Genomic DNA, 16,166 nt, shown 5'->3' with positions numbered 1-16,166 from the left:
CACTGCTAGTGTTTGCCCGTGTACGATTTAACAAGAATATATGTTTAGCATGGTTTTCCTTTTAGAAAATATGTTCTGGGGGAACTATTTACCATAGCTAGTAATTTTCCTGTGAATGCCAGCACAGAGAAGTCTGAGTGTCTCGTCGGGATAGTCTGTCACAGTCTTCCAAAGTTTGAAGACCTCAGCAACTGTGCAAAGCTTGGTATAGGAATGCCTATTTCAAAATAAGACTGCTAGACCAAGCTTAATGTAACATTCAGGCTGTAATCCCAAACACACTTATCTTGAAATAAACTCCATGGAACACAGTGAATTTTACCTGGGAATAGGCACACATTGCAATACACTGCCACTCAAGTGTAGATTTAGCCTTGAAATCCCTTCCTCCCTTTTGCAAATGGTGGCCACAAAAGATGCCGCCTAAACCTTTAGATCAATCCAGGAATGAAGAAGTGGGAATTTTACTCCCAATCTGCCCCCTTCAACCCACAAGAGAAGATATACAGTGAATGTATTATTACGGCATACAGCCAGCATAGAGAAGATATACAGGAAAATGCCAATGTCAGAAAGAACATCTCTTGCAGCATCAAAATGGAGGGTGGGGGCACTTCTCTAGAATGCAGAGCAAACTATATGTGATAAATATGAGGAATAATTAAGAGTGTTATGAGTCAGTAAATACTCCTACTAGAAGAATAGGAATTCAGATGAGCAGAGTATTTACTTATTTTGAACATCAGTTGTTTGGAGCTGCTTTGGAGGCACAGTTGTTTACAGATCTTACTGTGGTCATTACTCCATTGAAAAACTAAAGAAAAGCATAGAGCTGATGGCATGAATAAGGTATGCATTTTGAAAGCAGGTGTTAACAGCTTATGTTCATTACTAAACTCAAATTATACCCTAATAAGTATAATTTCTCTCTTTAAAAAAACAGATGAGGCAAAACTGACAGTTACAAACAGCTCAACAGATGGAGGAGAGAATCTATGCAAGGAAAAAGGTACTGATAACAAAACTGACTTAAATGCCCAAAGGGGATTTTTTTTAAAGCAATATTTTCTGTTAAGCTTAGAAAAACCTGAACTCAAGCTTTAAAGGCCAGATGTCAGATAAACAGTTCTGGGATGTCTTTTAGAAAATCTTTTTAATGAACTACTTGGCATCTTAGTTGTGCCAGTGGGGAATGTTGCCATGCATTTTCAACTACAATCATTATAGATTTTCCATAAAAAATATATCTTCTGGGTCATAGAAATCTCTGATGCCTGTATATGTGTGGAAGCATTCACAGAGAGAGATATACACCTGCCTCTCTGGCTGCATGAATAAGGATTTCAGTTAGTTCTATTGCAGACTGGGAGAGAAGAAAGAAAAGGGGACAGGTATAAATGCATTGTGCAAAGCTGGAGGATGAAGAGGCAGCTGACAAAGGGGAAATAATAGTTATTTTGAGCAGGCTGTGCTGGGCACTCTGATCATTTAGTTTATGATTAAATATTTAAACATCACAGGGAGGGGGGAGGACAAATGACAGCAAGTTTAGAAAACAAAGAAAAAGAGAGTACCTAATTTAAATGTTTCCAGCTGAGTTTTATCCTGTTGAGTTGTTTGGTTTTCAGCAAGGAGTGAGACACAGAGTCATACTGTTTTTGATACTTGTATGGTATCACACCATTAATTGCTTAAACTTTCTTTGAATTCTTCTGGGAATGTCAGGATGGGGTGGGAAACATGATGTGTAAAAATGTAGCAGCAGTTAATTCAAAGCAGAAATCCTCATCTCTGTAATAAATCTGGGCCATGAGTATACCTCCAAGCAAGACTAATAGATATTTGTAATAAAAAAAAATTATTCATAACATAATGATTACCATCCACTAATTTATTTATTTGGAAAGCTTTACTGTTGTGTGTTTTCAAAGTTGTTCTTCTGTTAGTTCTGTGGAAGTGTTGAGCTTTTGCTCTTGATTTTCTGAAATATTGTTTTAAAGCATTCAGAGAGTTTGTCTTTGTTCACTATCCTCCCAGCTAAGATCCTGTTAGTAAGGTATACCCAGCCATAAATGCAGCTACAGCAGTGTTCATTGTGCTCTGAAATCAAGACCAAAAATCCTAAAGTGTGGGGGAATTGATTGATTGGTTTCACCCATACCTTGTGCTGTGTTAGTGAAAATTCAGGAATGTAAACATCCCAGTCAACTCTCTGCTTGTTATCTGATGAGTTACTGAAGTTGAAAAGCAAATGCAACTATGAGGATGACTTGGGTCTCGTGGCTCGGCAGCCAGTAGGCTCCTTGTCTCCATTCTTCCTTGGGCATCTTCTGTGTCCCAAAAGAATGGCATTGCTTTTCTGTACCCTCTGAGCCATCCATGTGTTATGTGCACCTGATGGAATTCAGTGAAGCTGCAAAATAAATAGGATCCAGGGGCTAGTTCTCAAACTGGAGTGAAATTTCTGGTTTGCACAGATCCAGAGGCAAATTTCATTTCTATGGGGGCAGAATTCAGAGATATAGCTGTGCTGGTCTGGAATATCAGTATGCAAACGAATCTTCTAGCACCTTTGAGACCAACTAAGTGAAATAAGTTGTAGCATAAGCTTTCATAGACTTAGGACTTTCCTGCATGTGCCGTATTTTTGCAGAAGTCAGGTTAGTAACAATAAAATGAGAACATACCACTTGTAGAGAAGCCTCTCAGTTGCATGACTGGGGTTGTTGCCGCCATCACACTCTCTTCCTGATTCTCACTTAACCCTGCCTCCTTTCCTTATGCCCTACCCAGCACACCTTTAGGTTGTTGTTTTTTTAAATGTTTTTCACTTTTTTCACACAATTCTCAAGCTATGCTAATGCAATTGAAGTTAAAGAAAAGAAAGAAAAGAAACATTAAAAAAACGAATAAAGGTAATCTGGTTGCTTTTGAGGGGGAGGGAACAGGGAGAGGAGGACACACTGACACCATGTGACGGACAATTGCACAAGTGCCCTGGCAGTGCTGTTTAATATCTGGAGACTTGTGCACTTGCCAAGTCATTGTCATGTTTCCTCCATCAATGAAAAGGTCAGGGACTAAACTGCTGTGTGTCAAAGGCATCATCGTGTGATCAGTATTGCCAAAGCCACTTTTTTCCTGGTATAAGCATGGTTTACAATGCACATGTAGTAATGTCTCCATGCATCTGAAGAAGCAGACCAAGGCTGCATCTGCATTTCAGAAAAAATGCAGTTTGACATTGTTTTAACTGCCATGGCTCAATTCTATGAAATCCCAAGATTTGGAGTTTGTGGTGGCACCAGAACTCTCTGACTGAGAGGGCTAAATATCTCAGATTTATAAATCCATAGCATAGAACCTTGGCAGTTTAAATGCTATCAAATTGTATTATTTCTGCAGCACAAATCTATGAAAGCTTATCCTATAACTTCTTTTACACAGTTAGTCTCAAAGGTGTTACAAGATCCCTTTGCATACTCTTTATTTTCTGTCACTCCAGGCCACACATTTGACAGTCAACAACAGTGTGCTCACTGGCACAAAACTTGCTCAGCTCTACATCTAAATCTGTGCCAGCTTGCCCTCCACTGAAAAAGTTCCTTCTTCTTTCATCCTCCTTCTTGACAATTGCTCTCTCCTGTCCTCTTCGTGTGATGAAGACAAGGCAAAAGCAGTTACCCTAACTCCTGTTGTGGAAACATAGCTTGCTTGCTGATGTAAGCTTGGAGGTGGCTTGTAAAAGGAGTAGCTAAGGATGCAAGGAACAGTCAAGGGTGGCAACTCTAGTCTTTGTTTAGGATGAGGATCTTTAAACAAAGAGAATTAAAGCCAAACAGAAATGTAGGTTTATAGTCTATTAAATGTATTTTCCACTAATGGAACAGTCTCAGCTTTTGCCAAAGTCAGTATTCACTCATATACATATTAAGAGCATGCTTGTAATTCAACTCTTCTTCTTCATGCTGCTTTCTGGAAGTTGCAGCTACTTGGTCTGCTACATTCTCCTACACTGGGGGACCAGCTTTCTGATAATGTGATCCCACATTACTCATCTGTCCTTTCATAGCACAACTCAATTAACCTGATAAATTCTCCTCGCCAACTCAAGCCTTTCTTAAGCAGGCACAAACTTGTCTCAATTCTTCAAGGAATGGCTAGGAATTTGTTTTTGTTTTTAAGAACCTCATTAATTACTTCTTGTAAAATCTTTTGTAATCTGTTTGCCAAAATTGCTGCAAATAATTTATAATCTAAATTCAATAGTGAAATAGGTCTATAGTTTTGAGGAAGTAAGGGGTCTTTATCAGGTTTTGGTGTCAAGGCAATATATGCTTTAGACCATGAATCTGGAATTCCTTTGTGTTTTATATCATTGAAAAGTAAATATATTGGATTACTTAAGTCATCTTGAAAGGTTTTGTAATATGAAGCTGAGAATCTATCTGGGCCCAGAGCTTTCCCTGTTTTCATTGCCTTTCTTGCCTCAACTACTTCCACCATTGTTATATTTGTGTTTAATGTTTCTCTCTGATGATCCTGTATTTTGTTTAGTCCATTTTTTTCAACGTAATTTTCTATCCATTGTTTGACGTTTTTACCTCTTGGCTCTTCCATAAAAAGATTCGAATAATATTTTTCGAAGACTTTCCATATATCAATCATATTCGTCACTGTTTTGTTCCTCTCTTTCCTTTCATGAATAAGTTTTTTCTCTTTTAATCTCCTTAATTTGTAGGCCAATAATTTCCCAGTTTTATTTCCAAATTAAAAATATTTTTGTTTTGTAAGTTGTAACTTTTTTTCAGTCTCTTCCGTTGTAAGCAGAGATAATTGATTTTGCAGTAGTTTAATCTCATTCACAATTTCTTATTAGGTTTTTTTCGAAGTTCTTCTTCCTTCAATTTAATTTCTTTACTCAGTTCTTCAAATTTTTGTGTTCTGTTTTTTCTCCATTCAGCATTCTTTTGTATAAAAAAGCCACACATGACAGCCTTACTGGCCTCCCAGACTATTTTTAAATCTGTGCATTTATTCAAGTTCTCTTGAAAATATAATTTTATTTGTTTCTTGGTTTGTCTTATCAGTTTTTCATCTTTCAAAAGCTTTTCATTTACTCTTCATGAAAATTCTTTCATTTTTTTCTTCCAACTTAACCAAATTGGGTTGTGGTTGAATATTTTCTTGGGAAGTATAGGAAACTTTTAATCCACAGCAATATCTGTATTTTTAATTCAGATATTGCTGTATTCATTCTCATCAGACCCATCCACCATAGCCAGTGATGCGGGACGATGGAAGGTGCAATCCAACTTCTAAATTTAAATTTAAATCCCCATTTAAATCCCCATGCTGCTTTTTTAGTTCTATACACAGTGTTAGCTGGTGGCTGTAATGTCAGCAGGGGCTATAAACTCATTCTGGATTTAGGAGATTATCCCATCTAGAAATCTTGCCGGGATAGACATGGGATCGAAAAGTCAAAACTGAGTGTTATCACATGCAGCTGTGTCCGGGCGAGTACAACCTGTATGCAGCCCAGACTCCAACTGCGCTTATTCAGCCATTTTTCAAAAATGGGAGCGTGCCATTTTTGAAAAGCCACTGGATATGTGTGGCAGGGGTCCAGGCTGCATATGGGTTGCACTCGCCTATCCACAGCTGTGTCTGGTAACATCCGTTTTTGACTTTTCAATCCTGTGTAGCCTGGCGGAATTTCTGGGTGTGATAATCTCTCCAGTCTGAACATTGGAAGAGCTATCCAATGTGCTGGACCTATTTTTTTTTTGGGGGGGGGGGGGTTGCATTCAGCAATGTGGATAATTCATTTACAGTTCAGACTGCAACCCAGAATGAATTCACCACTCCACTGTCATGGAAACTACCAGCTGCTACTGCTTTTAGATGCATGCCTAAACTGCCTTCGTTAGTTCAACTTTAATTTTAACAAAAATTAAAAAGAAGTAATTTTCATCAGAGGTTTTTAGATTCATCAACAGTTTCCCTTTTGAATAGCCTTGAAACCTGCTAATTTTTTGTATTTTACAAAAGATCCTAATGAAAGTATTATGTGATCCATAATTTCAATGTCTCTGCAATAGAAAAAAAAACCCAGGATCCAAACAACAGGCTAGTCTGCACAGTTATAACTTGAGCACTGCTATTTGTGGCAATAGTTTATTATTACTTAAATTTTTGTAGTACCTTTTAGTAGTGTTCTAGATTTAGTACCTGTGGTGAGAGCCAGCATTGTGTAGGGGTTTGGGTGTAATAGTAAGATTTAATCAGTCATTGACTAGTCTACAAAATAACCTGAGGTTTGGATGTTGTACTAGGACTCTGGGAGACCAGGGTTCAAATCTCCATTCAGAAAGACAATGGCAAACCTCCTCATAATAAAGATTGCCAGGAAAACCCTTAGAACCACCATAAATCAGAAGTGACTTGAAGGCAAATAACAAGAAGATCTCTGTGGTGGTTAATGAGAAATATAATATTTTAATATGACCAAAATAATTGTAAAACATAAAGGAAAAAACCCAGATAAAAGCATTTTCTAATTAAATTTCCACCAGACAAAATAATCAGGCCAAGTACCAATGTAATAGGAAGTTCTTTGCCTTCCAGTGTTAGATGAGCAGAGAAGAGGCTATATGAGCCTTTCCAGGATGGAATAAAAGTGTAATGGTTTGAGTGTTGGATTAGGACGCCAGAGGATCAGGGTTTGAAATCCCACTCAGCCAAGGAAATCCTTGGATGACCTTGGACAAAACACTCTTTCAGGCTTAGATAACAATAACAATAACAATAATAATAAGAAGAATGACAGCAACGGCAAACCTATCTGGAATAAATCTAACTAAGGAAATCCATTGATTAGTTCATTTTAGGGTTATAATAAATTGGGAATGACTTGATGGCACCCAGCAGCAAACAAGTTCATAGCAGAGAAAGTAGCCTTTCAGATAATCTGACCTCAGCAACTTTCAAGCAACAGTTCTCGCTATGGAAACTACCGTGGCAAAAAAGTAAAGTTTTTCTCCATGCACTTGTGTTTTCTTTGAATCCAGTCCCGATTGTTTCCTTGTTGCTCTTGATAAAGATTCTGTACATGTGGATTTCTATATTTTAGTGAAAACATACCTTAAGAAGGATGTCTGCTTTCATACAAATTCCTGTTACTGCTGATATTAATAGTGTTTTTCCAGTGCATAAAATATCTTAAGTAAAAGCTGTGCATGCAATGTTAGAAATCCTGGGGTGTAAACATTGTATATTAATGATACTTAATATTACTATCTAGGCCTGGTCTTAACTGTGTGACATGTTTTGTGTTGCATTTGACTGTATGATAGATCTGTGTTGCATTAGCAGTCACCTTCGTCATCAAATCCTCCATGTCTTGATATAATAAGGCAGGGAGGAAATAGTTTCTCTGACATTATGTAACACTTCCACATAATGTACTAATTCTAATTCATTACAACTTAATAAAAGTCTAATTGTACATTTGAAGGTCAACTAAATTAAATCATATGTTAATCAATCTTAAAAATAAAGTACCAATTATTGTATTTCCAGGTGTTCTTGGAAGACTAGATTCCTTTGGGAATTCTAAATACTGTAGAACAGTTTCCTGTTTTTCTGTATTAAGATGAAGTCATTCAGGAAATAAATTGCATTCCTTTTACAAGTGAGAGTTATTTGTCTATCTGAATTAGAGTTTAATCTTGTAAAATCTTTTCCTATAGCAACAGATTTATAAGCAACACAACTCTACATAGAACCTAACATTTTTATTCATTCAGTTGTTTGCTCACCAAGATACTGGGTTCATGGAAGACCTAAAACAAATATGCTAAATCAAGCATTAAAAAGCTAGATAGCACATGTAAGTAAATGAATTACAAATGAATTACAAGACAGTGAGGTTTGAAGGCAAACATATTATAGATAGTGACTAGAGAAAGTATTCTGACTTCATATCTTGACATCATTTCAAGGGACTTTGTATGAGGGTGTTTAATATTCGGAATCACCTACTGAAGGCAGCATTGACCTTGAGCTCCAATAAGGCTTATGATAAGAAAACGTTTAAGGACTTATGTAACTAAAATCAAGCAAGACAGGAGGAAAACCCCATACTGAGGCCAGATATTCTTAATGAGTCTGTAACTATAAGCTACAACCCAGAGAATCATAGCCAAGGTTATAGCATTTTAGTTCTGATTTAACTGCTGTGGCTACATCCTATGGCATCCTGGGCACAGTTTGGTCAGAGGCACCAGAGGAGCTCCCTGGGATCCTGGCTGAGAATTCTAAAAGCTCTTACCGAAACTTCAGCTAAAGTGGAACGATAGTACTATAACTGTGTGAACGGGCCATATACCACTCACTCTGATCATGTGTAGAGGCACTGGAGATACTTCTCCAATAGCTAGTTTTACCCCAAAGGGTGGTGGCAGTTAGGGTCCCCACCAGTGTCTCCTTAAATATTGGGGGAATTGCTTAGCTCAAACGAGGCCTGCAAGAGGTGGGTAACTGGGTGGGTGGGGAATCATTTCACCTATGTACACATGTAGTAACTGTCGAGGACTCCAAATTTGGTGAAAAAACAAGGTTATGCAACCAAACATACAGTACCAATTCAATCTGAAACACCAGACAAGGGTAACTGAAGTAGAGATTTGGAAAACTGGATAGTGGAGGGTTAGAGTTTAGAGGAAGTGTTATTTACCAGTCCTGAAAAGGAAAAGTGCCTGAAGACCTTGTAGGAGGAGTAAGCTCTGGACAGAGGTCCAGTGTTTGTTCATCATTCACAAATTGGGCATGTGCAGGTTGGATATACAATCATCCCTCCATATTTGCAAATTTGATATTTGCAAATTTGATTATTCATGGATTTCATTAATATGTACTTTCTAGGAATATCTAGGTGCTCCAGTGCAACTCTATGGTCAATGTTAACTGAAAGTTGCACTTTAAGATCTAGAGATTCCTAGAGAGAATACTCTCCTAGGCATTGGTAACTCCTCCAGTGCAGTTCTATGCTTAGTGTCCACAGAGTTGCATTGGAGGACCCCGAGATTCCTAGATTCGCTCAGGTAAAAATCATGCTGTTTTTGTTATTTGCGTTTTTTCCATATTCATGGGGGTCTTGTGCCCCCAACCCTAGCGAATATGGAGGGACAAGTGTATATATCCTTTTATATATCTTCAAGGAAAACTTAACATGTCTCAAATACAAAGGGTTTGAGTTCTTTCCCATGGGGTTGAAAGATGGGGTGATTCTGGTTAATGGCCTTAACTGCAGATTAACAAAACTGTGATTGAATCTGGGACAACCTCAAGATAGCTGGATAGGAAGGGTGACTTCGTCATGGTATGAGTAAAGTAGGAGATATGGTCTTACCCACCTTAGTGCAATGGGACCGCTTTTGTCTCCAGTGGAAGGGGATATGTGGCAAGCCTGAAGGGAAGATGGAGTGATCAGCAATCTATTCTGCATTTAATATAGGATTATCTAGCCCCTCCACATTTCCTTTGGGCAAATGTGCCTTTTCCATGGGAAACTTCCTAGTGTTCCAAAGACCATTGTGTCCTCTTTAAACATGCCTGACTCTAGATAAAAATATATATATATGAAAATATGAAACCCCATATACACGTATGCTCCCACATCTCTAGGCATGTGTTCTATAGGGTAGCACTCTGGAATGTGACTGTAGTCCAGAGGTGAAAATCATGAAGCCCTCCATTGGCTGTGCTGGTTAAGGCTGCTAGGAGCTGCTGTTCCAACAATATTTGGAGAGCTGTGTAATTCCTATCCCTGTTGCATCCTTCGAAACCCACATCTAAAGGAGCTTGCTCCTTTGAGTAAGTATGAAGAGCTATGTGGATTGGAAAGGACTGCCAGGGTTTCTGAGTTGCTCTACTGGCTGCCGTCTGCCAAGACTGCAATAAAGAAACCTGTTATGCTTAGGAGTGACCTCCTTGAAACAACTCCTACACAGTTACTATGGAAGAAGCAATTTAGGAACTGATGATCAAGGGGTAAATGCGCTCAAAGATTTATTGCAGCAAGCACAAAGCTACTTTATTAAGTTAAACTTTTTTATGTTTGTGTGTCAAATCACAGCTTCATGGCCATATAATATTTAGATTCATGATGCTACTTCCAGTTCCTCTGACATGGTAAGGGAATGGTCCTGTATATTGTGGACAGATTTTCTGCTAAGCAATTGGAGGATGTCTTGAATGTGTATAGATCCGCAAACACTACAAAAACAGTGTAAGGAGGGACCAAAAATAGTGTAGGTCCAAAGGAAATGTATTTGCATAAAATCTATTAGACAGGCATGCTGTTTCATTGCAGATTCCCCAGCCAAAGAAAGAAAGCAAAAGCCTATATTGTGGCTATTTGTTTATATGTTCAACTGGGAACTTCTCAGTATGATTACCTAGGCAGACCGTGACATCAAAACCTATTGCATGGCCTTCCATGTGCCATTTGCTTGAATATGCTAGACATACATGCCTGCCTGCCTCTGCTGCTGCTAATGCTGCTCACCCAGGGAAACCTTTTCATGTTATATTAATTGCAAAATGAACAACAGCGGCAGCAAGAGGAACCAACAAAATGCAGGAACTCTAGTGGAGATGAAGGGCAGTGGCAATAATTTCTAATAAGGAAATTAGAACTCTCCTTTCCCTTCTTTATCCTTCCCTGTTTTTAGGGCATGGGGAATATAAGGCCCTCTATATGTCATTGCACTTAGATTTCCCTGATTCCTAGCTAGTGTAACCAGTGGTCAGATGTAATGGGAGTTGTGGTTCAGCAACATTTGGAGGGTCACAGGTACTCCAACCCCAGCTTTTCTGCAAAGTCTTTCAAGCCGTGCAAGTTCTGCCCTAACCCTTGACCAATATAGCAGTGGTGGGAGGGAAGGAGAGGAGAGAAAAAGAAGTCTGCCTTTTGGCCTGGCCCTCCTAATCGTGAGGTTTTTGGGAACTCACTTGTTCCCTTCCCCCCTCCCTCAAAATTGTTATGGTGTGTTTGTCATCTTTACTTGCCCAAATGATTATGTTCTTAGTATTTGGAGGTCTGGCTGATTTAAAGCGTGTTGCTAAAAGAGCCATCCTAGCAGTTGTTATTGTCCCTGTCATTTTTAATTCCTTGCCCAAAGTTTCACTATTGAAAAAAGAGCCCATTGTCTAATTTCTGTTTTGAAAATAAGTTACAGTCAGCCCTCTGTATCCATGGATTCTGCATCCACAGATTACGGTTGGTAAATATTCACACACACAATCCAAAAAGCAAACCTTGATGTTGCCATTTTTTATAAGGGGCACCATTTTATTAGGCAGTTGTATATAATGGAACTTGAACATCCATGGATTTGGATATCCACAGGGGAAGGGGGTCCTGGTACCAAACCCCAGTGGCTATCAAAGGGCCAAAGAAGCAAGACTTCTTTGTGTCTTTTCTCTCTCTTGCCCTTATTGTATTAAGTTTTGCGGATGACTCAAGCCTTGCTCACACATTAGCCTAAATACCTCTGGGACTGAAACGGTGGGCAGGGACATAGAATCATAGAATCATAAAGTTGGAAGAGACTACAAGGGCCATCCAGTCCAACCCCCTGCCATGCAGGAAATCCAGATCAAAGCATCCCCGACAGATGGCCATCCAGCCTCCGTTTGAAGACCTCCAAGGAGGGAGACTCCACTACACTCCGAGGGAGTGTGTTCCACTGTCGGACAGCCCTTACTGTCAGGAAGTTCCTCCTAATGTTGAGGTGGAATCTCTTTTCCTGCAGCTTGCATCCATTGCTCCAGGTCCTAGTCTCTGGAGCAGCAGAAAACAAGCTTGCTCCCTCCTCACTATGATATCCCTTCAAATATTTAAACATGGCTATCATATCACCTCTTAACCTTCTTTTCTCCAGGCTAAACATACCCAGCTCCCTAAGGCATTCCTCATAGGGCATGGTTTCCAGACCCTTCACCATTTTAGTCGCCCTCCTTTGGACACACTCCAGTTTCTCAATGTCCTTTTTTAATTGTGGTGCCCAGAACTGGACACAATATTCCAGGTGGGGCCTGACCAGAGTAGAATATAGTGGCACTATTACTTCCCTTGATCTAGACACTATACTTCTATTGATGCAGCCTAAAATCGCATTGGCCTTGTTACCTGCCACATCGCACTGTTGACTCATGTTCAACTTATGGTTTACTTGGACTCCGAGATCCCTTTCACATGTTGTCTCCTTAAGCCAGGTGTCCCCCATCCTATATCTGTGCATTTCATTTTTCTGCCCTAAGTGCAGTACCTTACATTTCTCCCTGTTGAAGTTCATTTTGTTAGCTTTGGCCTAGCTTTCTAGTCTATTCAGGTCATTTTGAATTTTGATCCTGTCCTCTGGAGTATTAGCTATTCCTCCTAATTTATGGTCATCTGCAAATTTGATAAGTATGCCCCCAATTTTTTCCTCCAAGTCATTGATAAAGATGTTGAACAGTACTGGGCCCAGGACAGAGCCCTGTGGGACTCCACTGGTTACTTCTCTCCAGGATGAAAAGGTACCATTGTTGAGCACCCTTTGGGTTCGTCCGGTCAACCAGTTACAAATCCACGGACAGTTGCCTTGTCTAGCCCACATTAATGCATGTATGCCATGCTCCCCGAGCACCTAGATATGAGTTACACTTTCCCAGTCAGGATTTTCACAATTGTTCACTTGCAGTTACAGGGCCTTCTTCTGAGTTCTGTGTGGTCATGACACAAATATCTGAATTACTATAGGATATTCAGAGACTCTAGGGGGCAGGATTTTGTAGGAATACATTCTCTTTTTAAGGTTCAAGAATGGAGGTATTCATTAAATGAGGACAACAATATGTTTAATAACATGCCAAGCAAGGTGTTAGCATTTAAAGTGAGTTATCTAACATTGAAGCACATACACCCTTTACTATTTATAGCAATTTTTGAAAGCCTACCCAGTAACAACATACAGCAAATCATAGGAGTATGCTGGATATGGATTAGCTAACCATGAAACAGTAGTCAGTAAGCTATAACAGAAAAATTACTAAGCAAGTACTAAGTGAAGCTATTCATGTTGAACCATTTCCTTACATTTCATATTGTTGTTGCCAGTGGGAAATGGCAGTTGGTCAATGGTAGGGTTAGACTGCTCTGGAAATGCTTAATCTGCTTTTCCTTAAGATTTCTAAGAGCCTAATAACTTTGCAGCTTCTAAAAATGTCCATTGCTGAGGATATTCTTTCTTCAGCATGGCTATACTTTATTTTGGTCATATGGTCACTTCCTGAAATTTCAGTGTCATTTAGCATGAGCTCTTCTATCCCCACCCTAGTTTTAGCTTTAGCATTTGTTCAGACAAATGCCTGAGCAGCTCTTCATTTTTCCTGCCTTTTATAAACAACCTTGATGAATCTGTTGGCTTTCCCGAATCAGATGGCGAAGCTATTTAAAACTCATTCCTACAGATGAAGGAAAAAATGCCATCTCCTAAAAATGACAGAGGATATGTTGTCATCTGCCAGTCATCCTTCATATGATTCTTGAATGTATTTGTTTATTTATTTAATTGCTTGTTTCAAAGCTTATCTTTCACAGTTTATAAACAATTTTATTTCAGCAGTACTATTGCTGAGTGCAATTGACATGTGATTTTGTGGTACAGATTTTCTTGTAACACACTAGAATAGATTTATGAGTCTCTTTTCTTTGAAGATTGGCATATGGCAATACAACTTGCCCTTGGTATCTACTGGACTTTGGTTCCAGTATCTTCAGTGGTTACCAAAATTCATGGATGCTCAAGTCCCATTGTATACAAGAGATTAGTAAAATGGTGTCCCTTATATAAAATGGTGAAATCAAAGCTTGCTGTTGGGTGTGTGTGTATATTCAAGCCATGAATGATTGAATCTGTGGATGCAGAATTCATGGATACGGAGGACAAATTATATTAGCACATGCAGTTTTTAGTTTCTTCTGAAAATAACTAGGTTCATATGTTGAAAATGCCATGATCCAATACCTGCAAATTTTGCTGCACAAAAAGCTTCTTTTCTTTTCTGTTCTGCACTGCTCTTTCCTTTCCTTCTTTTGCCAGGATGACTGAATGGCCAAAGCTTATCAGCTTCCAGCACTTTTACATTATCTATGTCTATTCTGAACTGGCTTTCAGTCAGAGTGCAGGACGGAAAATGTTATTGGTTCCTCTGTGGGATGATCTGTACTGTGATGAGATTGCAGAAATTGGATCCTTTCACTTCTCTTGGTTCTGTGTCTTTTGATACCATTTATCTACATCATCTTTTGGACCACTGGTGCAGGGTTGGAGTCCAAAATTCTGTCTTATACAGTCACACTCCTTATATGGCTAGTAGTTATAAGGTGTTCTGGATAATTGCTGCTCTTGCCCTTGGAAACTTAAGAAATTCTGCAGAATTTCATCTTTCCTTTAGCAAGCATATGAAATGTGTTACTCACTGATTTGTAGAACTGTGTCATCAGCATGCTAATAACACCCAATTCTGTATCTTCTGTCTTTCAACATCAGTTGTGGTAGCCTCTTTGGAGATTACCACTTAAGATCAATGACAAGTTGGATGAGGATGAGCAAATCGAAATTCAGTTCAGAAATGACGGAGATGCTGATAGTAGGGGAGACTGTCAACCGACATTTCACAAATATGATTGGGCCTGGATGAGGTCACACAGGTTCACGGCTTGGAAATGCACCTGAAACTGATTTCTTAATGTCCTGGGTCATCTGTATCCAGGAGCAATTACGAAAAGGTCAACCGGTATACCAAGTAAACATAAAAGGAAACAGTCAGCAATCCTGATAATGTGTATGGGCTTAAATGCTACTTTTCACATGCTGTCTTGGAAATTTCAGGTAGACCAGAAAAAAATCAGCACAAGTGTAGTGTGATTCTTGCTGTAGGTATCACATAATCCTCTTTCTCTGTGAGCTTCACTGATTACAAGTTTATTTCTTGCCAAGGTTCAGGTTTTAATGTTCATCGGGGATGCTTTGACTGTGATTCCCTGCATGGCAGGGGATTGGACTGGATGGCCCTTGCGGTCTCTTCCAACTCTATTGTTCTATGATTCTATTTCTCTTCATACGAACCTACCAGAACTTTTAAGATTTAGTGGGGAAGGATTTCTTTTAGTCCTACCACAATCACACTTTGGTGAGGGAAGAAGGGAGAGCCTTCTCAGGGTCTGCTTCCATGGAAAGCTAGGTTGGCTCCCTCCCTGTTTTCCTTTTGCCAACAGGCAAATACATTTTTATTTGAGCAGGCTTTTCATGGGTAAGCAGGAAAGGTGTGCATTTTATTTTTAAAAAATCATTATGTGGTTTTTAAACGATTTTATATTGTTTAATATGAGGATTCCTAATTGTTTTTAATTTTTTAGTGATAAGGTTTTTTAACTGATTGTCTTTAGAAGCCACCTTGGGTCCCATTCTGGGAGAAAAGCAGCATATAGATGAAATAAATAAATAAATAAATAAATAAATAAAATATAATAGGTCTGAGAATTTCAAGGGAGTTTGTCCTCTACTCATAACCCAACATGTAACACACACCAGAGGCATATTGCTTCAGATGTCACAACTGCTTCTACCAGAAAGAAAGATTTGTCAGTATCACTAGTACTATGAAATTCCCTCCCCAGGGAAGTTCAGCAAGTACACTCTGTTAACCATCTTTGAGACAACTGTAAAGATTTTTTTTAAAACCTACCAAGTTTTCTGAGAACCAACATTAATTCTTATTTTAATCTGAAGTGAGCTGTTTTGTCTTCTTGTATTTTCCTTTATGGGGCTTTTGCAATATGTTTTATGCAGCTTTCATAATATGTTTTGCTTTTACTATAAGCTACTCTGAGGGCTCCAGTGATTGAAAGGCAGCCTATAAATTTAAATATAAATAAGATTAATAAACCTTCACACAAAATAGGTGGTTGAAAAGAACAGAACGTTTACCAGTGATTCATTCTCACCTTCCAGGTGTTGTTCTGTTTGCCTTATGCTTTCAAAGCAAGAATGCCTTAATTATCTTTCTCCCAACAGAATAAATGCTCCTGAAAGAGGTTGGCTTTGTATTTC

At 38.9% G+C, this 16,166-nt stretch overlaps 1 protein-coding gene across 1 annotated transcript in view; it reads left to right on the top strand.

Moving 5' to 3' along the window:
* The window catches only part of MACROD2 (mono-ADP ribosylhydrolase 2), a 1,190,526-nt gene that overhangs the window by 1,082,157 nt on the left and 92,203 nt on the right, over positions 1-16,166 (top strand). Inside the window, exon 13 of the mRNA XM_042468449.1 lies at positions 944-1,009. Within this exon, the coding sequence (XP_042324383.1) occupies positions 944-1,009 (66 nt within the window). The remainder of the gene's footprint in view (positions 1-943; positions 1,010-16,166) is intronic.

The sequence above is a fragment of the Sceloporus undulatus genome, chromosome 1 (assembly GCF_019175285.1).
Source record: "Sceloporus undulatus isolate JIND9_A2432 ecotype Alabama chromosome 1, SceUnd_v1.1, whole genome shotgun sequence".
Taxonomy (NCBI): domain Eukaryota; kingdom Metazoa; phylum Chordata; class Lepidosauria; order Squamata; family Phrynosomatidae; genus Sceloporus; species Sceloporus undulatus.
This window is presented reverse-complemented; position numbering and strand designations above follow the sequence as displayed.